General features: G+C 55.0%; 1 protein-coding gene across 1 annotated transcript; it reads right to left on the bottom strand.

Annotated features, from left to right (window-relative positions):
• Positions 1 to 2491: 2491 nt before the first annotated feature.
• Positions 2492 to 24071, bottom strand: Sdc1 (syndecan 1). The gene is made up of 5 exons (XM_070025049.1): positions 23727 to 24071; positions 6548 to 6629; positions 4826 to 5298; positions 4190 to 4325; positions 2492 to 4020 (listed from the first exon to the last, which is right to left on the bottom strand). Exons 1-5 carry the CDS (start codon positions 23790 to 23792, stop codon positions 3851 to 3853), a joined length of 927 nt encoding a protein of 308 aa, XP_069881150.1. The 5' UTR covers positions 23793 to 24071; the 3' UTR covers positions 2492 to 3850.

Here is a 24071-nt window from a genome sequence, read left to right on the forward strand (position 1 = left end):
CACCGGCCTAGGGGTGTGCGGCGGCCACTGCCCAGTCCCTCCTGGTCTCTGAGCCTCCAGCCTGTTCGCTGGCCCAGAATTCGCCCCCATGGACAGCACGGAGTCTCCCGTGGGGCAGCGGGGGAGCAGGGAGGCACCGCACCCCTCCCTGCCCGCCTCGGCCCTCCAGGCACCCCGGTCCCTGGGTCTCCGCCCTGCAGCCCCTTCCGTCCACACCTGCTAGCTCTTCACCGCCAGCAAGCGTCTCTGGAGCCCTGCTTTGGCCAGCAGCAGCCCTGCCTGCGTCTTCAGCCAGCTACACACACACACACACACACACACACACACACGAAAGGTCAACTGTACTCTCCCCTTCCAGACACTGAGCTGGGTGAGAGGCCCCTCGCCCCCCATCTCCACCCTGCAGCCCCCCCAGGAAACTGTCACGGTCACTGTCCCGAAGGGCAGGGAGCAGAGGGGTCCAGGATCCTCATTCCAGAGCCAGCAAGGCCAAAACTGCAACTTAAACCCAAACCAGCTGCAACTTAAGGCTGTGACACAGTGGAGCCTAAGATGGTTCATTAGTCTTAGCAAATCTCTAGAAATCCAGTACTCTCCCCCCTCCACCCCACCCAGCCCCAGGTCCTGCCTGCTGTAGGAGATTGCAGGGGAGGGGAGACACCAATGTGCTCCGGCAATCGCTCCCTTCCGAAGGGAGCAGGGACTGGCAGAGAAAGTGGGGGAGAGATGAGAACAGGGGTTGAGACACCCTGGCAGCAGACTGAGGAGACATGAGGCAGGTTTGCCTGCGGAACTTGGTAAGTTCCAACATCTCCACTTTAGCTTCTCTGTTAGTCTCAATCATCCCTGTGCCCTAAAGGGTTTGGGATGGGAATGACCCAGAGCAGAAGCCCAGAGCAAGAGGACCAAGGGAAGGAAGAGTGGGACAGAGGTGCCAGGGAGGCTCACAAGGGCTGGAGTTCCAGAAACTTGCTGATCCTATGTGGGAGGGACATTATTAATAAAATCCATAAATACCTGGTTGACCAATTTTACAATGGCGTCTTCACTATTCATCCAGGGACTGGCAAAGAATACACACTGTTTTCAGTGTTTGTTGAGTGAATCAATGACCTTAAGGACTTTCCTCTCTCCACCTCCAAACCCTTTGGAGTGCAATGTGGGGTAGTGTTACCCTAGTGAGCACCCTGGGGTCAGGCTGTTCCTGTCCAATGATTCCTCCTACACCACCCAGGACATGCCGGGACCTGGGGTTAGGACCGCGGGCTGGCCTGCACCCAGTGCCAGAATGGGCCAGATGCCTGAGCAACTCTGTGGAAACCCAGCTGGATATAACAATACAGGACTGCATTCACAACCCCCAAATCTGTGTGTGTGTGTGTGTGTGTGTAGGTTCTGAGCCTGGGCGTGTGTGTGTGTGTGTGTGTGTGTGTGTAGGTTCTGAGCCTGGGCTGGCTTTGAATTGTGATCTTCACCTCTCAGCCTCCTGAGTAGCTAGATTAGAGACTGGTATGAGCTACCAGTGGCCACTTTCAACTACTAAATCTTACATTGCCTTTTTCCCCAGTGTTGGGACACTATTTGTAGGCCTTTGGTATGTGAGACTGTTGACTAACAAGAATATTCTGGGATTGCACAATGAGCAAACAGAACAGTAGCAAACGTGGAGCCAGGCAAGAGTCCCACATATCCCGGAAGAAGGAATCCTCTAGTCAGGGTCAGTCTTCATTATGGAGGAGGTGGGAAATGGGCCCCGCCTTCCCATAGCAGGGACATTCTCTGTGGCAAGCCAAAGCCCATCCCAGAGTCATGCTTCCACTCCAGAAAGGAGAAGGGAAAGGGCACAGGGCAGCCAAGAAGAGAGTACCACAGTGTGCTGTCCGACAGGACAAGTACCATTTATTTCAGTTACAAGACAGGGCCCAAGTCAGTCTGGGGCACCATCCCACAAACCCCCCACTCCCTACTCCCACTTCACACCCAGCCATCCACTTCAGCGAGAGTCCCAGAATCCAGCACTGGAAGCCGGTTCTTCTCCTATGGCGGCACATCTCTCTGAGCCGGGGGAGGAGCCAGCCTACCTCTCGGGGAGTGGCCAACAAGAGCAGCTGCAACATTGTCAAGTTAAATAAGCAAGGGTGGCAGTTCCCAGAGCCCCAGCCTGGGCCATTGTGCCCAGAAAGGTGTGGGAGGAGGGCTGTCTGAGGTGTCTGCAAGGTGGGGGCCCTGGCCTCAGGTCAACGTGTGCAGGAGTCCCTGCTTGAGGCCACGAAGGATTCACACCAGGCCCTATAAAACCTTGGCTGAACCTCCCGACCTCCAGAGGCTTAGCCAAAACAAAACAAATCTGGACTCTCAACCCAAGAATCTCTCCCCTCGGAAGAGATGAAAGCAGTGAGCTTCTGGCTAAGCTTCCTCAAGCTGCCAGTGTTTGGGAAAGGACTAAGCACGTCCACGCAACCAGCTCAGAGAAGAAGCGCAGGCAGTGGAGTTCACATGACTCCTTTATATTAAAGTTTATTACATTTGGAAAATCTACTGTACAGGGAAAAACCCATTGGATTAAGTAGAGTTTTGCCAAAAGCAAAAGACGATCACTCTTTGGGAAACATTCCTGACTCCAGCCCAGGGTGGGGCTGCAGGAGCAAATGAATGGAGGAATGGAGAACTTGGTTCTTGATGGGAGGAACCAGTGCCAATTATGCCCCAAATGCCTCTTGTCTACTTCCGGGAGGGGGAGGGGAGACATCCCCAGAGATGGTGCCAAAGGCAAGAGAGTCTCTGGGTCCCTGGCCAACCTGCCACCCACCCCACAGGCCTATCTCCTCCATCTCCAGCCTGAGTGCCAGGATTCAATTCTCACATCGGCACCTCCCACATCTCACAGCAGCCCAGGCCACGGCCTTGGCCCTGAGTTCATGGACACAGATCTGACTGCACAGAAGAGATGGCCACCCCAGGGCAGCCTGGACTGGCCACCCTACCAAGGGACCACCAAAAATGGGGCCACCAAACATTTTTGTCCATACCCTGTTGCATACATGAGTGATAAGCTCAAGAGACAACACACATGCTAACGCTACGTGTTTTGGCTTCCAGATTTGGTTCTTCTAGTTAATAAAAATAAAATAAAAAAATTAAACAAACACACAGACAAACAACAACAAACAAAAAAAAAATAAAAACCAACAAAGTCTTCTTAACCCTGATGCTGTCTCCCAAATGTAGATTAAGGAAGCAAGATGGGGGACACCAATCAACTGACTTAACTTACCCCGGAAGTAATGAAGTCTACTGGGGCTATGAACAGAGAGACTAAAGGAAAACATGTGCAAAAACAAGTTGGTATCTAAAGCAGACCTCCCCACAACACAAAGTGAATTCTGAGGGGCCCTGGATGCCCACTCACCAACCACCCGGCCACACCCACAGCCAGTCTCTACAGTAAGTGCTATGGTGTCTCTCAGCCAAGCCTCCCTGGGCCCCAGAATGCCCCAGCCACACAGCAGGCCATGAAGGTCCAAAGCAGTCGGGTCCTCTTTCTCACCAGAGCGAGGTCTGGGAGGGGTCGCTCTTTTGGAGAAACTGGGTTGGAATGGTGGGACTCTATGTGTGGCTGTGGTGGGAAGGTCAGATGCGAGAAACCCTTTGCACCCAAGCCTCGAGGCAGAAGATGGAGAAGCGGAGTGGGCGCCCCAGCACACCCTAGGAAACCGCATGGGTGGCTGGAGGGGTCAGAGGGCTGGGGAGGTGGCACGGGTGGTGGGGAGGCCAGGGCCTACAGTTCTTCACAGAGAGCCGAGTGGGAGCCTAGTGAGTGGCGGGGGGCCCCGGGGAGAGCCGTCCCTTATCAGGCATAGAATTCCTCCTGCTTGGTAGGTTTCTGGTAGGCGCCGCCATTGGCTTGCTTGGGCTCCTCCAAGGAGTAACTGCCCTCGTCCTTCTTCTTCATCCGGTACAGCATGAAGCCCACCAGGCACACGGCAAAGATGAGCCCCACAAGGCCGCCAGCAATGACCCCTAGGGTGAGTGGATAGAACCCAGCTTAGCTTAGTAGTACACTGGGCTCAGCAGCAGATGCTCCCCAGCTGGACAGTGGAATGGAGTGTGGTCAGTCCCCTCCCCACCCAGAGCTGCAGCCTGACTCCTCCCTCCTCCCCCCCAGCCTCCAACCCAGGAGAAGACTTACCTCCCAGCACTTCCTTTCTGTCCAGAAGACCCTGTGAGGTGCCCGTGGCCCCATCTTCCACGGGAGGCTGATTCCGAAGGCCAGGCTCCATGGCAACCACGGCTGTGTTCTCCCCAGATGTATCAAAGGTAAAGTCCTGCGGGGTACATCGGCATGGCTCAGGGCCCGAACCGCTGGGGCATCCAGCTGTTTCGCAGCCAGAGCAGCCAGCCCTGCCTGTCTGGGCACCGCCGCCAGCCATTCAGATATGTCCCAAGACACCTCCAAGACCCCACATGTGTGTCCACACTGGACCCCCGGCTGGCCACGCCACAGATGTCACCTCAATGTCACAAAGCATTTTTTTTTCTATGAAAATAAAGGGGCTGGTGTTCAATACAAAGTGTCCAGGTCCCATGATGCTCTATGGTAAGAAATAAAACTTGATAGAACTTTTACCCAGGCCCCAGACCTTGAAAGACTCACTCTGACCTTGTCATTAATCTGTTCAGCCCTGACGGAGGCCTTAGGGCCCAGGGGAAAGTGGAACCCTATTACCCCATCTTCACATTGAGGAGCACCCTGTGTGCTGTACGCTTGTGGAGTGCCAGGTATTCGGGGCCACCCAATGTCCCAGCAAACACAGAGGCTGCTCACCTGCTCCCCAGAGCCCTCTCCTGCTGGGAGCTGATTGGCGGCTCCATCCTCAACCACCTTTTCGGTAGCAGAAGGACCTCCCTCCTCCACTTTGGGAAGGTCAACTTCCTCAGGTGCTACAGGTGCTGAGGTCCCATGGTGGTCAGGCTGCACGTCCCTGTGGGGAGGGGAGGTGGCGGAGGCCTGGGCTGTGGTGGCTTTGGCTGTTGAGGCTCGATGGGTGGTCAGGAGCTGTGTGGTCTCCCTGGGCTCAGTGGTGACCACCTTCTCCCCGACAGTAAAGTCAGAGTCCACTTTGCTAAGTACCACTGCCTCTCCCTCCTCAGGCCTCTCGATGGCCGGCACCATGGAGGTTGAGGGAGCTGTGGCACCCCTGCTTATGGGCTCTGGAGACGTGGGTGTGACTGTGAGGAGCCACACATCCTTCCAGGTAGAGGAAGATGGGCGGGACAAGGTGAGATCTTGCAAGGCACCTGCAGAATCAGAAGCAAAGCATGTTGGGGTGGTGGAGCACTAAGTCAAGTCCAAGTTCAGGCTGTGAGGAGGTAGAGCCTGAAGCCAGGACTCAGTCTGACTCCTTGCTAGCTAGGACAGACCCTTGCTCTCTCTCCAGAAGTTGTCTTGGCCAGGCACCAGTGGATCAGGCCTATAATCCTATCTACTCAGGAGGGCGAGATCTGAGAATTACGGTTCAAAGCTAGGTCTGGGCAGGAAAATCTGTAAGACTTTAAAATTTTTTTAATTTTTTTTTAAATTGTAAGAGTGACATACAGAGAGGTGTGTGAGACTCATCTCCAATTAACCACCCCCAAAAGCCAGAAGTGGGGCTACACTCAACTCCACACACTGACAAGAAGCTGCTCTTCCTTGCACACCTGCCTGGGTAGGCTGGTCTCCGAAACCTCAATAAAGATCCCAACCATGGAGCAGAGCAGGAGACCATCAGAGACCTGCGGTGCACACAGCTTCCCAGCAACTCCCTGCCCTTGCGTCAGAAGGGCCCAGAAGCCTGCACGCATCCCCCAGCTCTCAGGCCTCTGCTCTGATCTCATCCCTTCTGACTCCCGGCCTCATTCCTTTGTTCCATAAAACACAGTCTCCTCTGGGAGGCCTCCCAGCTCAGGGACCTCTCTCCCCCAGGGAAAAGGGAACTAGGGAAGAAGGGGGAAAAAATGCCTATGGCTCTCAATAACCTTATGGTAAAAATATACTTCCCTCCACTTTTCTTGGTACTGGGGCTTAAACTCAGGACCTTGTGCTCTCTCTTAACTTGTTCTCTCAAGATGAGCGCCCTCCCACTTAAATCGCTGCTCCACTTCTGGCTCTTTGCTGGTTAATTGGAGAGATAAGAGCCTCACAGACTTTCCTATCCGGGCTGGCTTTAACTATGATCCTCAGATCTCAGTCTCCTGAGCAGCTAGGGTTACAGGCAGCTGACTCATTTTTCCCACTTTGCAGATAGGAAACACTGAGGTTCAGAGGAGCCAAACAGTCTTCCACAGGCTTTGATGAGTGACAAGAAGAATGGGCCAGTGTGCAGTGGCAGCACAAGGTCTCCGAGCCCAGAGCCTTCCCTTCAGTTCCTTATAGGTGGTCTCCCTAGGCAGGCAGCTCTTTGCAGTCCAAGACCCTATTCTTTTCCTTTGTACAACCACCTTCCCGGCCCAGCTGGATGGGGCTAGGCAGGACAGGAAACACTGGGCAGTCAGGACTCAGCCTCACCTGCGCCCGAACCGGAGAAGTTGTCAGAGTCATCTCCAGAACTGTCCTGATCTTCAGGAGGCACATTGGTGGCCACAGTCAGCTAGAAAAAGATCAGAAAAGACTATGAGTAGTGACTCGGCCAGAGCCCTGGGGCTCCCCTTCACCGTGCTGGCCCAGAGAAAAAGCCTTCGTGCATGGCTCTATGACCATCTGTATGTTCCAAGGGCCTCCCCAAACCTCTGAATGCAACCACAAGGCCCCATACTGGGGAGGGGAGCAAGTCCTTACCCTAGCACATTCAGTCTGGTCAGGGAGCTCCCTGCCCATGGCAGGGAGGGGTCTCATCAACCAGGAAACTTTCAAGAATCCCCAGAGGCTGGGCACTGGTGGTTCATGCCTGTAATCCTAACTACTCAGGAGGCGGAGATCTGAGGATCACAGTTCAAAGCCAGCCCGGAGAGGAAAGTCTGTGAGACTCTTATCTCCAATTAACCACTTAAAAACTAGAAGTAAAATTGTGGCTCAAAGTGGTAGAGTACTAGCCTTGAGTAACAAAGATCAGGGACAGTGCCGAGGCCCTGAGTTCAAGCCTCATGATCAATCTTAATAAAAATAAAGAAAGAAAGAAAGAAAGAATCCCCAGGAACAACCCCAAGGCAGCCTGGGCCTGAGGAAGCTGGGTACCTGACCATGGCACCAAGGCCACAGGCTGGAGGGCTAGGTGTCAGGATACAAACGTGCAGGGTTGGGAGGGGGGACTGGAGGGAGGCAGCACACAAAACCACATTTGTGGTCCCTGGCAGCACCGGCTCCAAGATACCAGGTATAGCAAAAGGAGGACCTCACAGCAAGGTGGCTGGCTGGGTAGCTAGACGGTCCTGTTCAAAAATCAGACACGAGTCCAAGCAACTTGGTTGGCTAAAAATGGGGCAAATGCTAACATTGGTTGCAGCAAGTTGATGATATGCAAATTAAAACACTTCACAGCCCGGCCCACGTAGCACCCACCAGCAGTGGCTGTTGTTCTAACTAGGGAATGAGCCACTGAACAGAGGAATGAAGGGTTCTGGGGCCCACAGCTGCCTCCAATGTCAACAGGCCTGTGTGGATAGAGGGCAAGGTGCAAGTGGATGGGCTTTCCTAAGAAGAGTGGATAAGAGGGAGTCAGTTCATCCTGAACACTTGTCAGAACAGTAGAGGGGTGGGGACAGAGGGATGTCCCACAGGGACTTGGGGCTCATGGGCATCCGTGGCAATCCTGAGACAGAGCTGCACCAGGAAGATGTTCCACATTCAGTAACCCAGATCATTGAGACACAAGAGAATTCACACCAAACTTCCTTGCAAAGTACAAAGCAGAACTGTACAAAACGCACAGGGGCCCATCCACCAGGAACAGGTCAGAGTCCCTCCCCTTATCCCCTCTCAGGCCACATCCTGTCTTCCCATCCCAGATGGGGCTTCAAATGCCCGTGTTACCTCCAAACAGCTTTTGCAACTGGCCCTAGACTCTCCCATGACTTCCCCCTTTAGCAATTGAGAATACTGCCCACCAGGCAGGCTCAGCCACCAAGACCACAGCTTTCCCAAGGTTTCTGCTCCACTCTCCCCTGTCTTTGGCCTCCAAAAGCTGGAGATGGGACAGAGGACCAGGGCTTCACTCCTCTGAACCTGAGTCCCACGAGAGAGCGAGAAGCTTGCAACAGAAACCAACATCATGGGATCCAGGCCCTGTTCAACAGCCAAGGCAGAAAAGATTCACACTGGGACCCAGGGAGGCTGGCCTCTCACCTGCACAGAGAGGCCCAGACAGGTTCAGTTTCCCAAGAGCAGGCCTTCCCTCGTGGTTAGATAAGATTCGGGCCCTAGAAACAATTTGTTCCCTTAGCTCCGGCAGGGCTTATCCCTCTGTGATCTTGTTTACACAACAAGCTCTTAAGCAAACGCTTTCCACACTGAAACAGGCAAACCAGCCCTCTGGCCTCCGGGGAGCCAATCCCATCCTAGGGGCCTCCAGTCTCTACTCTCTGTCCTCTGTCCGCCAAGCCTCCCCCCCCCCATCCCCTCCCACCCCCAAGCTGGGATCTTGTGTGATATCTCAGCAATTAGCAGAAACTGATTTTGAACTGAGATTCCCAAGAGGCCAGCTGACTGGAGTTTGGGGCCTGACTTCCACATTCTTTGGGTAAGCCTGCTATACTGCCAGCCGGAGCCCTCTGCCCACAAGGCCTTAAAGGGCGCTGTCAGCATCACCTTGGATTTGGGTCCTTCTGAGACTTCCTGGTCACTACTCACTAACGGTCAGGGACAGGCAGGCTCAGCCCAGAGCCAACCTCCTGCCACCTGAGACAATCTAACCCAACCTTTCACCTTTCCAGGTCCCAGGAAAGTAAGTCGCCCATTGGACTAATCAAAACCCTAGAATAAATCCCACTTATGAGAAAGGGATCCACATATTCTGTCCCCTCAAAGAAAGGGCTAATCAACCCCTTCCCTACCCATAGCACAGACCCAAAGCTGGAAGGGACTGGGGAACCTACGGAACAGACACAGGGAGTCTGGAAGAGAAGACCAGACAGACAACCAATCTTGTCTGACTCAGTCTTTACTTTCCTGTCCACCCCCTGGGGATGTGTGGGAAGGAGCTGGGGAGAGACTCGAGGCTGGCAGGTACAGCAGGAACGAGGCCTGAAGGCTAAGGCCTTACCTAAGGCTAGAACACAATTCACCTGCACTTTAGCTGGCTGGGTTGAGATTAGGATCTGATAGATAAGGAACCGCTCAAGGCCTGGCAGCCAGCACGCTTGCTCCCCTCATCTGCCATCTCCCTCCCCTTAGCCCTAATTCCCTGGCTAAACCCATGTGTTTGGATTGGAGGTAGGGAGCAGAGGAAATGGCATGGATGCCACTGGGCCAGCCACACCCAAGAGCATCTCTGGAGCTTGTGGGCAGAGGGTTCCAAGGAAGCGCCAAGAAGACAGTGCCTGCCAGGTCCCACCCCCCACACTGGCCATAAGCAAGGCCACCCTCCTTGGCTACTTCCGTTTGATGGAGCCCCGTGGAAAGGCCACCAGGGGCAGGAGCACTCCACCAGGACATTGGGCCTCAGCAACGTCACAAGCAAGTCGATGTCTCTGCAAGATGTTCAAGTATGGTGGACCCAGAGGTTAACTGGAAATGCAACCAAGTCCTGTGGCTTCCAGCCATCATGAACACACTAGCATGGCCCCTGCTGCTTGACCTGGGTGACAGCACACATCACAAATCCCCTTCGAAGGCATTACTGACTTCCTGGGGTCATGTAATGTTTTTTTTTTTCCAATCAATGTGCACAATAGCCTAGAAGAAGGTCACAGGAATTTGGTATAAATTGGGATTCTTTTCAATGTCAGAAATTGGAGACCATACTCCAGGGGTGAAGGAAGGCGGCACCTCCAGTTAAACCCAGGAGAAGATAAAAATAATGTCATCCCAGAGTGCTAACCGGGGCTGCAGAGCAGCCTTTTGTCTGGTGGAGTGGGAAAGGGAGGCTGTGGCCTGTGCTAGCTGCCAGGTGTGGTAATGAAATCACTGCATCAAGTCCAATTAGTCACCACACCAGTGACGAAGAGCAGTCCTTATCAAAGGGCCAGGACTCCTCCCTTTCCCCAGCAGCCTGGATCCTCCGCAGGGCACTGACCCTGGAGCTGGTTTTCAAGAAAACCCAACCATCATGCCAGGCTAGACACTTGTCATCACTGTTCACTGAGATTGCAGGCCGCTGCTAACCATTTTGGAAAGCTTCAAACAGAGTAAGTGTGTAAGAAATTTGATTTAGCAAAAGAATGAAAAATGGAGGTTGGAGGTGTGATTCAAGTGGTAGAGCACCAACCAATGAACAAAAGCCTCAGATACTTAGTTCAAGTCCCAAACAGACTGTTGGGGAAGTGGGTTTCAGTGGAAGGGGTTAGAAGGTATGAGTGAAGGTGTGTATGATCCAATTACTTTACCCCATGGGTGAAAATAGAACAATGAAACCTGCTGAAATTGTCTTAAGGAGGAAAAAAACAGGGGATGAGGTTGATGGGGTACTTAGTATGCAGGTATGGAAATGTCACAATGAAACACCCTTGTACTGTTAAACTCAGTGCCTAGATACTATCCCTGAGCTTCTTTTGCTCAAGGCTAGCATTCTACCACCTTGAGCCACAGTACCACTCCTAGCTTTTTCTGTTTATGTGATACTGAGGAATTGAACCCAGGGCTTCATGTATACTAGGCAAGCCTTCTATCACTAAGCCACATTCCCAACCCCATATCTGGTCATTTTTTTTCTAACTTCATTAAGAACCAGGTCTTAGTAACTCATGCCTGTAATCCTAGCTACTCAGAAGACTGACATCTGAGGATCCTGATTCAAAGCCAGCCCAGAAGAAAGAAAACTAAACTAAACTAAACTAAAACTAAAACATGAGACTCTTACCTCCAACTGTCAAAAAGGTAGAGGTCTTAAGGTATGGCTTAAGTGATGGTGCACCAGTCTTGAGTAGAAAAAGCCAAGCGAGAACTAAAAGCCCTAAGTTCAAGCTCCAGTGCCAGCAGAGAGAGAGAGAGAGAGAGAGAGAGAGAGAGAGAGAGAGAGAGAGAGAGAGAGAGAGAGAGAGAGAGAGAGAGAGAGTGAGAGAGAAAGCTTCATTTAATAAAGTAATCTGGCTGGGCATCAGTGGCTCACTCCTGTAATCCTACCCTACTCAGGAGGCTGAGATCTGAAGAGCAGGGTTAAGAAAGTTCATGAGACTCTTATCTCCAATTAAATACCAAAAAGCTGGAAGTGGAGCTGTGACTCAAAGTGGGAAAGCACCAGCCTTGGGCAAGAAAGCCCAGTGACAGCAAAGCACCCAGACCCTGAAATAACTGGTTTTAGTCCTCAGTCTCTTGGACAGATCTATTGGTCTAAGAAATATGGCCTGACTCCCCTTCCCCACTTGTGTACCAGGAGCCACACAGCTGGAGTGGTGTCCCAAATATCACCTTCACCCAGGGGCCCTAAGGATCATGGGAGATATAGTCACAGCCAGTCTTCTGAGTGCCACCCCACAGGCTGACTTTGACAACAATAGTTTTAGAGAAGAAAGGCCTGGGGGGGTGGGGGAGGGAGCAACTTCTCCGGGTCCCTTGACCAAGTCCAGGGTTCAAATACAAGACCCTCAAATCACAATAGAGCCCAGCAAACAAGCACTAGGTGCAAAGCAATCTGGGAAGGCTCTGGATTATTCTCTCTACCCTTTCACTGTTTCTTCTGGGCAGACTCAACAACATGTTGTGACCTAGTTTCCTTCACCAAGGAACAACAGGGAACCTCTGACCTCAACTCAGCATCTCCTCCCCCCACATTGCCTATAGGAGGTGCTACTGAGGCAAAAGGCGGGGGGCGGGGGGGGGGTGGGTAGGAGAAGGGAAAGGGTGGAAAATGGAAATGGTTTGGTAGAAGAAGCCTAACATTCCTTACTTTCTCACAGGCTAGAGGAGGAGCATGCGTGATGATCAGGAACCCACAGACCCTGGGGGCAGGGGGGGGGGGAGAAAGGGGGGACGGGGGAGCCTCAGGACCATAGCCAGGACCCAGTTGTCCAGCCAGTCCCAGGACACAGTGGTTTAGGCCAACGCCCTCACTACCTCAACCTCAGTCAGCCAGGAAGGTAGAGCCCCTGAAATCTGCCCCAGGCCCTTCCCAGGAGGGAGGAGCCCAGGGCCTCCAGGCAGACCAGCATTTCCGGCTGCCAGGCAGTGATTTATCAGCTCACGTCTCACCGGCTCTCCACCTCTCCATTGAGAGAGTCAAGCCGGGACCTGCAGTGAGCGGGTGACCGGTGGGTGGGGGAGACTAGGCCTCGCCCAGGGCGGGGGCTGGGGAGCAGGCAGGCAAAGTACTACGTCAGCAGCCACTGGGGGACATGGGGCAGCCCACGGGGCCTTGCTCAGGCCTTGCTCACAGCATTCTCCGGGAGAGGGACCCTGGGGTGAGCACCCCCACACACACACCCTTAGTTGCCTCCATCTTGGGCTGGGGATAGAGGTACAGCAACTGACTTGGTTTTAAAAAGCTCCTGGCCCCTTGTGAAGATTTCAGACCCATAGCATTCTCCTTTGCTGCAACACCAGACGGCAAACCTGAGGTCAAGGTGGCCTGTTCCTTGCTCCTGGGGTTGCCCCAGCACCCCATGCCCAGCCCTCCCCCCCACCCCCGGGGAGCCAGCGCCTGCCTTCCAGCGCACATGCCTTGACTAGTCCAAGCAGGCTCAGCTGAGAGCAGGGTGTGGGATGGAGCTGGAGGACTAGTTCCTGCCACAGCCCACCCGCCAGGCACGTCCTTCCGTCCGTCTGTCTGTCCCCTAGCTTACTGTGTGACAAAGGAAGTCAGGGTGGTAAGGAAGAATGCTGGACATGTGTCTCTGGGGATTGACAGCTGGCCACCTCCAGGGATCCCCCTAATCCCCACCCCATCCTCCTTCTGAGAGGCTCAGACCCCAAGAAGACCCGAGAACTGTCATCTAGATTATTAGTGCCTCCCACACCCCAACTTCACGCTACTGAGTTAGGGAGCCTGACACTGGTAGCTTTCAAATTCTAGGGACAATCTGTATTTACATTGGCCAAATAGTGTCAGAGGCAGAAACTGCCCCCTTTAACACTCCTGCACTCAGGAGGGGTCCCAGTTGGAGGGGTTAGGGGGTCCAGCTCCAAGTTCCTCAGTAAAGTCTCTCTTCTCAGTGTCCCTTAAAATTGCCCAATATCCTCCTGGAAGCAAAAATGCCCGGAGGGTGGGGCACAGGAAGGGGTACTAATCATTCACACTATAGTATAAATGGGGGAAAAGAGCTAATTCTGAAACCTGCACTGAAGCTGGGATAGGAAACACAGCAGGTAGGAAAGGGAGCTCAAAAGGGAGTCAGGAAGATGCCAAGGGCATTGCTCTTAACCTTGCTCAGAATGAGGGTGCCTTGCCCAGGAATGAGACTAATTCCCTTTGCTCTCTGTTCAAGCCACAGAGGTCTGTGGCTTCTCCTCCCACATATGTAGCATCGGGCCAGGCTGGGAATCTCTTCAAATAACGCATAATTCAGACAGAGTAGCACTATTATGAGCCACTGGGAAGCCCAGAAAGAGAGACAGAAGGCAGAGATTTCTAGAAGAGGGGCTCATAGAAGGGTGAAGCTGGCCCCTGTGGGCTGAGCAGAAGCCAGGATTTTCTGTGAAGGCTGTGTCTAGAGGCCTGATCACTCACAGGAGGGCCTGGTCCAAATAGGAACTGAATAGCTGGGGCCTTTTCACCAAGAGCTTGCTCTCCATGATGGCCTGGAAGGTTTACACACCTTCCCTGGGCCTCCATAGCCTGGTACCGAGATGCTACAGGAGGATGAGAAGTGTAGCTCCCCTCAGTAGCCCAGCGACCCCCAAAACAGGGGAACGTCCATGATACCTTGCCCAAGTCTCAGGACCAGAGGCGCTGGGAAAAGAATGTAGGGATCTGACCTGGGCTGAGGGTTACTGGAAGAACAGAAATGACCAAAGATGGTCTTCCAAAAAAGAAGCCAGGGGCTGGGAAGGTGGCTCAGTGGTAGAGTGCTTGCCTCGCATGCATGAAGCCCTGGGTTCGATTCCTCAACACCACCTAAACAGAAAAAGCCAGAAGTGGGTTCTGTGGCTCAAGTGGTAGAGTGCTAGCCTTGAGCTGAAGAGCTGAGGGACAGCGCCCAGGCCCAGAGTTTAAGACCATGACCAAGAAAAAAAAAAAAAAAAAAGCCAGTCAGGTGCCAGTAGCTCACACCTGTAATCCTAGCTACTCAGGAGGCTGAGATCTAAGGATCTTGGTTCAAAGTCAGCCCAGGTAGGAATGTCTGTGAGATTCTAATCTCCAATTAATCACCAGAAAACCGGAAGTGGTAGAGCCCTAGCCTTGAGCTGAATAGCTCAGGACAGCTCTGAGGCCCAGAGTTCAAGCCCCATGACTGACGGGGAAGAAAAAAAGGGCCATCACAACCAATATTTATCGAGCAGAATATGCTAGCACTAAATACATTGAAGTACTAGCACTTCCCCTGAGTTAGTACGCTTAATCTTCTTTTCTTTCAGTGCTAGTACTCAGTGTGACTTGAATTCAGGGCCTCTGGCTCTCACTTAGCTGTTTTGCTAAAGTCTAGTGCTCTACCACGTAAGACACAGCTCTACTTCCAGCTCTGGACTGGTTAACTGGAGATCAGAGTCTCATGAACTTTCCTGCTCAGGCTGGCTTTGAAGCAACATCCTCACATCTCAGCCTCCTAAGCAGCTAGGATTATAGGTGTGAACCACTGGCACCCAATGAATTCACTTTTATCTTTACAACCACTATAGGATCTAGTACAGATGAGGAAACTGAGGCGGGGGGGGGGGGGGGGGGAGGGGAGGAGAGGGGAGGAGAAGTCGCTTATGCCCGAGGTGAGAGGGACAGGCAGGTCTGCTCACCCGAAGGCCCGGGGCCTCACCCTGCAGAGGGCAGCCGCATGTGAAGGTGTCCACAGAGAACCTGGCTTCTCCAAGGCCACCTTTGGTCCCAAGTTCCAGGCACAGGCCACGGCGCCCCACGACCAGGGCCCTACTGCAGGCATGAGCCCCCACCCCGGTGCCCGGGTGGGTGTCTGGGTTTATCTGGCCTCCTCTCCCGCCTGCCAGCCCAGCCCTGCTCAGGTTGAGGAAAGCAAAGTCTGTCCTGCCAACAAAGACAAGGCATTCAGAGAAGGGGCAAAAGCCATGTTTGCAGACCCTGCTGTATCCGCAGACCCTGCTGTATCCACACCCCCGCGGCCAGGCCAGGCGCCACTGCCTTCCCACCGAGTAACTACCAACCTCCTGCAGCCACCGCCACTGCAGGCCCGCCTCAGTGCTCTCCCCCAGACCTGTCCTAGACCAGGAAGAAGGGGCACCCCCTACCATATCACATGTGGCAGGCTGTGAGAAACCCCATATTACAGATAAGGAAACTGAGGCTTGGAGGTAGGTTAAAAAAAAAATTGTGTCCAAGGTTACTCAGAAGATGCAAGAAGTCCAGGCATGATCCCAGAGGGGAAAACTTCACCCCGTCTCTCTGTGGCCCCTCGGGGGCCCCTCACCTGCCTAGGCCTGCACTAGAAGTGGGCAGAGGCGAGCGTCAGGGAGGACAGGTAAGAATGCTCCCATGGCTCATGCCTGTAGTCCTAGCGAGAGAGGAGTAACTAGTGGTGCTAGTACTCAGTGGGACTTGAATTCAGGGCCTCTGGCTGCCACTTGCTGTTTGGCTAAAGTCTAGCACTCGACCACAGAAGTCACAGCTCTATTTCCAGCTTTTCGCTGGCTAACTGGAGATAAGAGTCTCGTCAACTTTATGAATTTAAGTCCCACTGAGTACTACCAGGAGGCTGAGATCTGAGGATCACAGTTCAAAGCCAGCCTGGGCACGAAAGTCCCTGAAACTCTATCTCCAATCCTAACTACCAGGAGTTAGAAATGGAGCTATGGTTCAAAGTGATACAGCACTAGTCTTGAGCCAAAAAGCTCAGGGACAGTGCTCAGGCCCTGAGTCCAAGCCCCATAACAGGGGAAAAAAAAAAAACCAACAAAAATGGACCTCAAGGCCCGCTTGCGGACTCTCCACCCAGGCCTGGACCCTGGAAAAGCCGCCTGTGCTCACCCCACAGGCCCCAGGAACCCTCCAGAATGCCTTCATAGTCAGGCCAGGGAGGTGGACACAACCATATGGCCTGAGGGATGGCCAGCCCCAGCGGTCCTGCAGGCCCAGCAGCTCCACGCTCCCCCACGTGCCGTCCAGGGAGACCTGGGGGTCACCACAGCAGCACCGCACCCCGTGGCAATTTCTGGGAGAAGCTGGGGTGACGTCAGCCTCCACAACGGTCTTGGCGGATCCTCCAACACCCCACAGCCCAGGGCCCTGCAAGCCTGAACCTGACTTCCACATCCGGCCCCAACCCTCCTGGGAGGTGGGACCTCCAAGTCTTGGGGAGCTTCCTAAGCAGCTCAAGTCCTGAAGGCCTTTCTGGGTGTTCCTGGGCCCCATTCCCCAGCCCCCCTGAAGTTCCTGCCCACCACCCCACAACCCAACCCGAAGAGTGACCCCCACTCAGCCTGTGGTGCTACAATCCTGCCTCCTTAGCCTGTCAGTTACTGGGTCCTCTGCTCCTGCCCAGTCCTAGGGCTTTAGAACCCCACACTGGGGTCCCCCCAAAAGTGGGCAGCCCAGGCATCAACCCTAGGCAGTTGCCATTACATGAGGAAGACAGAGGCAGTCAAATAAGGCCAGTGTGAGAAACCTAAGAGTGCCTTGTCCCCCCCCTCCACATGTCGACAGAAGCCTTCTCAGGCTGGCTCAGTGACAGGCACCTCTTCTGCAGTGCAGACACGAGACCAGACGTGAAGCCACTCCCTGTACAGACCTGTATGGCTCTAGCTGTAGCTCTGGAACCCCTCAGCACTCAGGCAGTATCCTTCTGGATACACACACACACACACAGTCATATAACACAGCCTTATCAAGTCACAAGCTCCCTTCTGCCTCTCCACCCATGCCCCCATTTCATAGATGGGGCTCACTGATCCCAAGAGAAGCCCACAGAGGGGGAACAGCAGGGTCAGGGCTGGAAGCCAGCACCCCCATCCCCCCGGCCACATCTGGACCTCATCGTACCACTTGTGCCCAACACAGAGTGGGTCAAGGCTAGATGGGTGAGTCTCCAGGGAGGACCCGTGGGCCTGGCACCATGACTCAGCTGATGAGGGGAGTGATAAACACGCCCGCCTCCTGCTGCCCCAACCTGCCCGGTGCAGTTCTCATTCCTGCTGATGAGCGGACCTCAGGCAGGTGCCAGGACGCGCGGGTGTGGGCGCAGAGCGCAGGGCCCAGCCCTCACCCCCAGCCTGACCTTGCCCAGGGGCCTCCCTCCACCCCGGTTCCCACGCCAATTGCCAAGGGCACCCCTCCACTGCCCGCAAGGCCTAGCCCACAGAGATCTCTCGGGCAGCCAGCTGTTTGGATGGGTCCCCAGAGGCAGCGTGGACAGGAGTTCAAGGCCTGTGACATGGCCCTTCCCGCAACAAGGGCTCTCTGTTCAGAATCGAGGCCCGTCAGGCAGATGGGAGACAGACCTAAAGGAGCAATGACTTGTGTGAGCCACACTGAGTGGATGGCCACGATGGGACTAGGAAGGAGAGGCGTCCTGGCTGCGCCCCCTTCTCTGTTAGGAACAACTTCCAGAAGAGTTTCAGAGCTGCGGTGGAAAGAGGAAAGGCAGCAAGCGAAAGGAAGAAGGGAAGAACAAACTCTCTGGTTTCTATGGAGAAAGTGGCAGACAGGTAGTGAAGGGTGCCAGAAAGCCAGGGCCAACTTAACAGGAAGCAAAACCCATAAGGGAGAGAGAGAGAGTGTGTGTGTGTGTGTGTGTGTGTGTGTGTGTACCACAACTGGCCAGGCCGAGGGGTGTGTGTGTGTGTGTGTGTGTGTGTGTGTGTGTGTGTGTGTGCACCACAACCGGCCAGGCCGAGGCCAGTGTAGCTGGAACCCGAGCATGTGCATGCATGCGTGCGTGCATGAGTGCACAGAGCCTCTCACGAGGCCACAAACCTCAGGTGAGTCACTGGGCAGAGGAGTTTTTTCCCAGGGCTGGAGGCCAGAGGAGAGCATCCTCTACATATAATTAAGCAGCCCACAAAGCCATAAACACCAGGAGATTGGAGACCCTTGACGGCTCTCAGTGTGAAGAGGGTGAGGGGCGGGAGGAGGCACCTCTGCAGGCCTCTGAGTTCTTGAGTCAGCAGGAAAGATCCCCCAGCAAACCACTAAGTGGAGAGATTTGCCGTTCCCCACACCCCCCTCCCCCCCATCAGTGGTCCCAAAATTCCCTCTGCAAGCTCTCTTCAGCTTGCCTTCCCTTGCAGGTCTGGTGAGGCCTCCCGGCATGCCACGGCAGAGGACACCCCTCCCCAGGTGCCCATCCATCCGTCCCCTTACACTGACCACAGTGATGGGACCTGCTGGACTTCATGGACCATCTCATGACCAACACAGAAGCTTCTTGAGGAGGCAGAAGTGTCACTCTACAGCTTGATCTGTGTCTCACTGCCTCCCAACACATATCTCCCTGTGGTAAGAGACTTAAGATACCTCCTCTCCTTGGTACCTGTCAAAGCACTCAAGTCACACTCCATGGAAGGTTCCAGAATGTACATTCCCACCCCCAACCCAACCTCTGCTGCAACCTGAAACCTCTGTCTCTTCCAGGATACAGGATCTTGGCACTAGAAGCTTTTCATTCCACAGACCCCTTAATCCCATTCTTTAACCCCAGGCAAACTAGGGGGGTGGGGAGTGGGGTGAAGGGGCCTCAACCCGACATCACAAATCTGATTGGTAAAAAGCCATCAGAGAAAAGTTTGTTCCGTTTTTCACTGGGCCTAGACATCATTCAATGACCTAGCGATGAGACCCGGCACTGGAGCCACCAAGAGATGAAAGACAGCGAGAAAGGGAGGACTCCTGGGTGCTACCTCAGGTAGGTACAAAGGTGCCATCCTAACAAGGTGCATCCAAACATGCAGGCTCTCTAGGCCCAGCATGTCATGTCATACTCCACTCTCCTGGGTCTCACTTCCGACTCCTGGCCTCTGCTTTACTGTAAGGAGCTCTTGCCTGTCCCCAAGTTACACTCAAGTGCCACAGCCGAGGCCCAAGGCATTGCCTAATTCTCAGGGTTTGCCCAAAGGCACTGTAGCAGGCCAGCCTAGCCAAGCCCAACGCCCCCTTCCTTCCTAACAAAGTGCTCACCCCCAGGAGACTCCAGGGTGGGTCAGCAAGAGGTGGCCTGGATACCCCCACATGTAGAGATGAACAGCCCTGTAATGCACTCCTTCATGCTACACAGACACACGCTATGCACACACCACACATGTCAAAATCCTGTGTCTGCCATTTCTGCTCTTTGGACAGGTTCAGTTGCCTTCATCCAAAAGGAGGTGAATGATAAATTGTTACAAAGGTTGAGGGTAAAGATTAACTAAGAATTAGGAAGAGAACTGAGCTCTCTGTAATAGGCACTCAATAAAAGGTGACCCTAAGCTCCATTGTACTGGCAGCTAACTCTTCTTGGGCACTTTCATTACCAAGCACTTTCACCCGTCCATTGTGAAATAAGACACCCAGGTGACAGAATGAGGGCAGGAAGAGCAGGCATGGAGATATCTGTTTTGCAAATGGCAATGACAAGATGTAGAAGTAAAAAGACTCGCCTTAGATTACGTGGTAAATTAGTGGCAGAGTTGAGATTCGATCCTGGGGCTCTCCTTAATCGCGGGACGTGTCTCCAGCCTGACAAACTTTTTGGATGCAGATTAAAATACACAAACATAAGCTAAGAGCCACAGTAAAGGCTAAAGAACAAGGGCCTGGCTGGGTGCCCGTGGCTCATGCCTACAATCCTAGCTACTTTTAGGAGGCTGAGATCTGAGGATCACAGTTCACAGCCATGCTCCTCAGGAAAAACAAGAGCATGTCCTAATGAGGCCAGGCTACCTGGGACTAGCCAAGTCCCAGAAGGGATGAGACTGAGGACTAAAACAATGACTCTTTCCCCCTCTAGGGCTAGGGACAAGAGGTCCCGGCTGAGGTCCAAAAAGAATATCAAATCCACAGATCAAGTATGTTACTCATGGGTTAGACCTGATTCAGAGCCTTCCACTCTGGTTCTAACCAATCTGATTCCTTTCAACAAATTAGAATGAATGGAACAGCTGACCCACTCAGATACACCAACATTACTTCTGGCTATTGGACAGGGATAGAAAAGGGAAATAAATGTTCACATCAAATTCAACAGATCCAGGGAATGGAACGGTGCTGTGGGCGGCCTGGATTGCGGGGGAAGGGGGTAGCGGCTGGCACCCAGAGGAGATTAAACCATGTCTAGCATCTTGCTGATGTTGATAAAGAGAAATAAATACTTAAGAGTCCTGTGCAAAGTAAGAATACTTTGGAGGCAATGCTAATTCTGAACTCACTGAAACAAAGTCTGAATGCCAAAGACACTTCACTCTCAAGGGATTTCAGGAATCCAAACTCCTGCTACAGCAGAGGAAAAAAAAAAACAACTTTAGTCTTCTACTAGAAACTACTTAGAAAAACAAAACAAAACACAAGACTGTCAGTCATCATTGGGGGGGGGAGGGAGGGGGAGTGTTCTCCTTCCTTGCCCCTTAACAAGGTCTCATTGGAACCCATCAAGGGCCACAGGTAGAGACTTAAACTGGCTCTGCCCTCCCCTGGGAGCTTAAGCCAGCAGTGACATCACCTCCGAAGTCTGAGCCTGGGCAGAGGCAGCCAGAGCCTCCCCCACCCCTCCCACCCTGCCAGGCCTTGGGGAAATGTTTCTACTAGTCCCCATAATTAAAGCAAAAAGGATTTTATGCCTTTCAAGATGGAGGGGAGAGAAACAGAAAAATCGCAAATAACTATTCCAGAAGAACACTCCCTCCCCACAACAGAGCAGAAGCAAAAGACTATGGGGACACGGATGGACTGGGGGACAGACAGACGGACAGGGACACAAGGACAGGAACAGACGGACACACACACACACACTTTTTTAAACAAACCTGTTTCAGTCTCGGGAGACTGCTGGGAGCTACCTCCTGCATTCAGACACCCAACTGTGAGAGGCTACCTCACTAGTCCCCAGGGGGGCTCTGACCTCTTTCCCACGGGGGCTTTGGTGCCAGATCTTGGCAACTTTTGGATACTTTCTTCCATTTTAATCCCAACTGCCTGTTTTTTGTTTTCTTTTCTTTTAGGAAAGAGGAAGAGGGCAACACGGGGCAGGTATTTTATGTCACACAAGGCAGCCTCCTTTAAACAAACCAGGTATTTGCTCTAAGAAAGGGCATTGCTGGGAAAGAGAGAAACATTCATAAAGTAAACTTCGTAAAATAAAAAAGCAAGAAGAATGCCTAAGCTCCATGCTGAAGTCTGCGCCCAAACCACAGGCTCTGTGCAAACTCTGCTCCAGAAGTCCTCTCAAGACTCCCTTCTTCCTTTCCCCACTGGGAATCTCCTGCCTCCTAGAGCTTGCCTTCTCCTGTGGGGACAGAAACAATGCCTCCCACTGCACCATCTACCTCCACCCAGGCCACAGAAAAACCCAGAAACTATAACCAGAGAATGGCCATCTCCAGCGGCCTCCGCATGAATGGGCGCTCTGGGATAGAGTTCACAGGAATGATGTCTCACTCCAGGCAGGCAGAGGGTACCAGCGCCCCTTCGCAGGACCCCACCTCCCTGGAGCCCCGTGAGGCCTCCTCTTGGCCTGCAGAGGGGGGCAGGAGGCAATGCCAGGCAGGTCAGGGAGACACGCCAAGTGGCTCCACTCTCTTCTCCAGGCGTAAGCTGAGCCCCAACAGAAACCACAAGCCTCAAGTGCGACTTCTCCAACCTGAAAACCAGGAGTGCACTGCAGACCAGAAACCAGTCCGCCTCCACCCCCGCCCCCGCCCCAGACTCCCCTAGATTCAGCACCCCACAGACTCCAACTCAGAGGGCCCCTCAAGAGGAGTCGGGGTCCTCTCTGGGACTTCAGAAAGTTTTGGAAGTGCAAATCACCTGGGAAGCAGCGTCCACCCATCTGCCTCCAAAACTTGAGGACCGACCTCATCTCGGAAGCCAGTCCCCAAGAATCCCCTGGAACAATAACTTACTAGTGGCTGTGATTGCCCAAGAAAATACTAGCCGAGGGTCTGCTCCGCCCAGGGACGCGTGCAGACGGCCCGTCAGAAGCTCTGCTCCCCGGTGCCGACCCCTGCCTTCCCTCCCTGCCCACGTGCCTCCCTTGGCCAGAACTAGGGAAGTCGAGCTGTCCAGATGTGGTGGCGAGACCGCCACTTCCGGCAGGGAGAGGGCCCCGGCTGCGCACCTCCCTCCGGCCTCCCCCGGGACGGCCGTGCCGGGAAGACCCCCTCCCCCCGGGGCTCGCAGCCGGTGCGGGGGCCGGGGGCGTGGGCACCCAGCGTCCGGCGCTGACACCTGGCGGCGGCCCAGCACCCAGCCCACGTCCAGGGCCGGCGCTCCGGGGCGGTTCCCAGGAAAGGGTTACAGGGGCCGAGAACAAAGCGCCCCCATTGGGGAAGGCGGGCTAGCGGACGGCGGCTGGGGCGGGAGAGCCACTTTCTGGGGACCCCCTCGGCACGTTCTTTGTCGGCCTGGTCTAAAGGCGATCGAACCCCACCAGAAGTGGATGCAGCATCCTCCACCAGGGCCGCCCCCAGCCGCGAGCTCCACGTTGGTCCCTCGGTCGCCCCCCCTCCCCGCCCCGCGCCCCGGCTCTACAGGGCGGGCCAAGGGACGGCGCGCCTTCCCTCGGCGCGCGGCTCCAGCACAAAGCCGAGTCGGGGGAGGGGGAGAGGCGATCGCCGCGACCACTGGCGTGGAAGGCGCCCCTCTGGGGGCAGCACCACTTCAGCCGCTCCCCCACCCCACTCCCAAAAAAGTTGGGCTGCTCCGGGATCCTCAACGTTCCCGAGCCAACTTCCCGGAACCTCCCACTGCCAGCTCGGCTCGGCGCACCTACGGCAGCTCGAGGCAAGCCCGAGGGCCCCGCGCCGCGCGCCCCGGGCCCCCGCGCGCCCCTCCGCCGGTTCTCTCCGCCAACCCGCCCGTATCCCTCCCCCCCGCCAGCTCCGCTGCGCCCCAACTTGCCTGGGCGCAAAGGGCAGGGTGGCCCGGGCTCGGCGGCGCTGCGGGCAGGAGCCCGCGATCTGGTTTAGATTAGGGTCCGCGGAAGGGGCGGCGTGGCCGCGGCTCCTGACCTCGGGGCCCCAGGCGGAGGCCCGGCCGCCGCGGTGCCCCGGGCGAAAGGGGGGCGCGCGGGAGACCCCCCTCCCGGCGCCGCTGCGGGCCGCGGACTCCGACACGTGTGGACACGCTTTACGTAACTGAGCGCGGGGCCCGGCGCGGGCTCCACGCTGCGGACGCCACCCCGCGCCCCCCGACGGCGGAGTCCTTGTATAGTTGCAGGGTTCTCCATCCCCGGGCCTGCCCGGCTAGCGAGCGCGGGAAGCCGTCCGCGGTCCCCTCCCCCTCCACGTGCACCGGCGAGGGGCGAGCCCCGGCTTCCCGCCGCCTCCCGGACCTGCCCCGGGCCGCACTCACCGGCCAGGCCGGCTGCAGGCGCAGCGCCAGCGCGCACAGCCACAGCCACAGCGCCGCGCGCCTCATGCTGCCCGGACCGGCGGCGGGAGCTCGGCGGGCTGCGCGGGTCGGGGCTGCGAGCTGCGCGGGGTTCCCGGCCGGCTCCGCTGGTGGCGCCGCGCGCGGCTCTCGCGGGCTCCTGGCCCAGCGCGCTGACTGCTGTCCCGGGCGAGGGCGGTGAGGTCCGCCCGCTGGAGATCGCGCCCGACTGCCCGGTTCCCGGCGCCCAGCTCCGCGCGAGCCTGCACCTCTGCCGCCGAGCTCCGCCTTATAATAAACCCGCAGGCCCTTTAGCCGTTTGCAAAA

The sequence above is a fragment of the Dipodomys merriami genome, unplaced genomic scaffold, assembly GCF_024711535.1.
Source record: "Dipodomys merriami isolate MVZ:Mamm:240054 unplaced genomic scaffold, mDipMer1.0.p SCAF_17, whole genome shotgun sequence".
Taxonomy (NCBI): Eukaryota; Metazoa; Chordata; class Mammalia; order Rodentia; family Heteromyidae; genus Dipodomys; species Dipodomys merriami.

Bases quoted from the DNA above. Each gene is read 5' to 3' on its own strand.
- Sdc1 (XM_070025049.1), bottom strand. From the start codon at position 23,792: ATGAGGCGCGCGGCGCTGTGGCTGTGGCTGTGCGCGCTGGCGCTGCGC. The intron at 5,299-6,547 runs GTGAGGCTGAGT...CTGATTCTGCAG, and splicing joins CTTCTCCGGTTCGGGCGCAG to GTGCCTTGCAAGATCTCACC. The intron at 4,021-4,189 runs GTAAGTCTTCTC...CACTCACCCTAG, and splicing joins CAGAAAGGAAGTGCTGGGAG to GGGTCATTGCTGGCGGCCTT.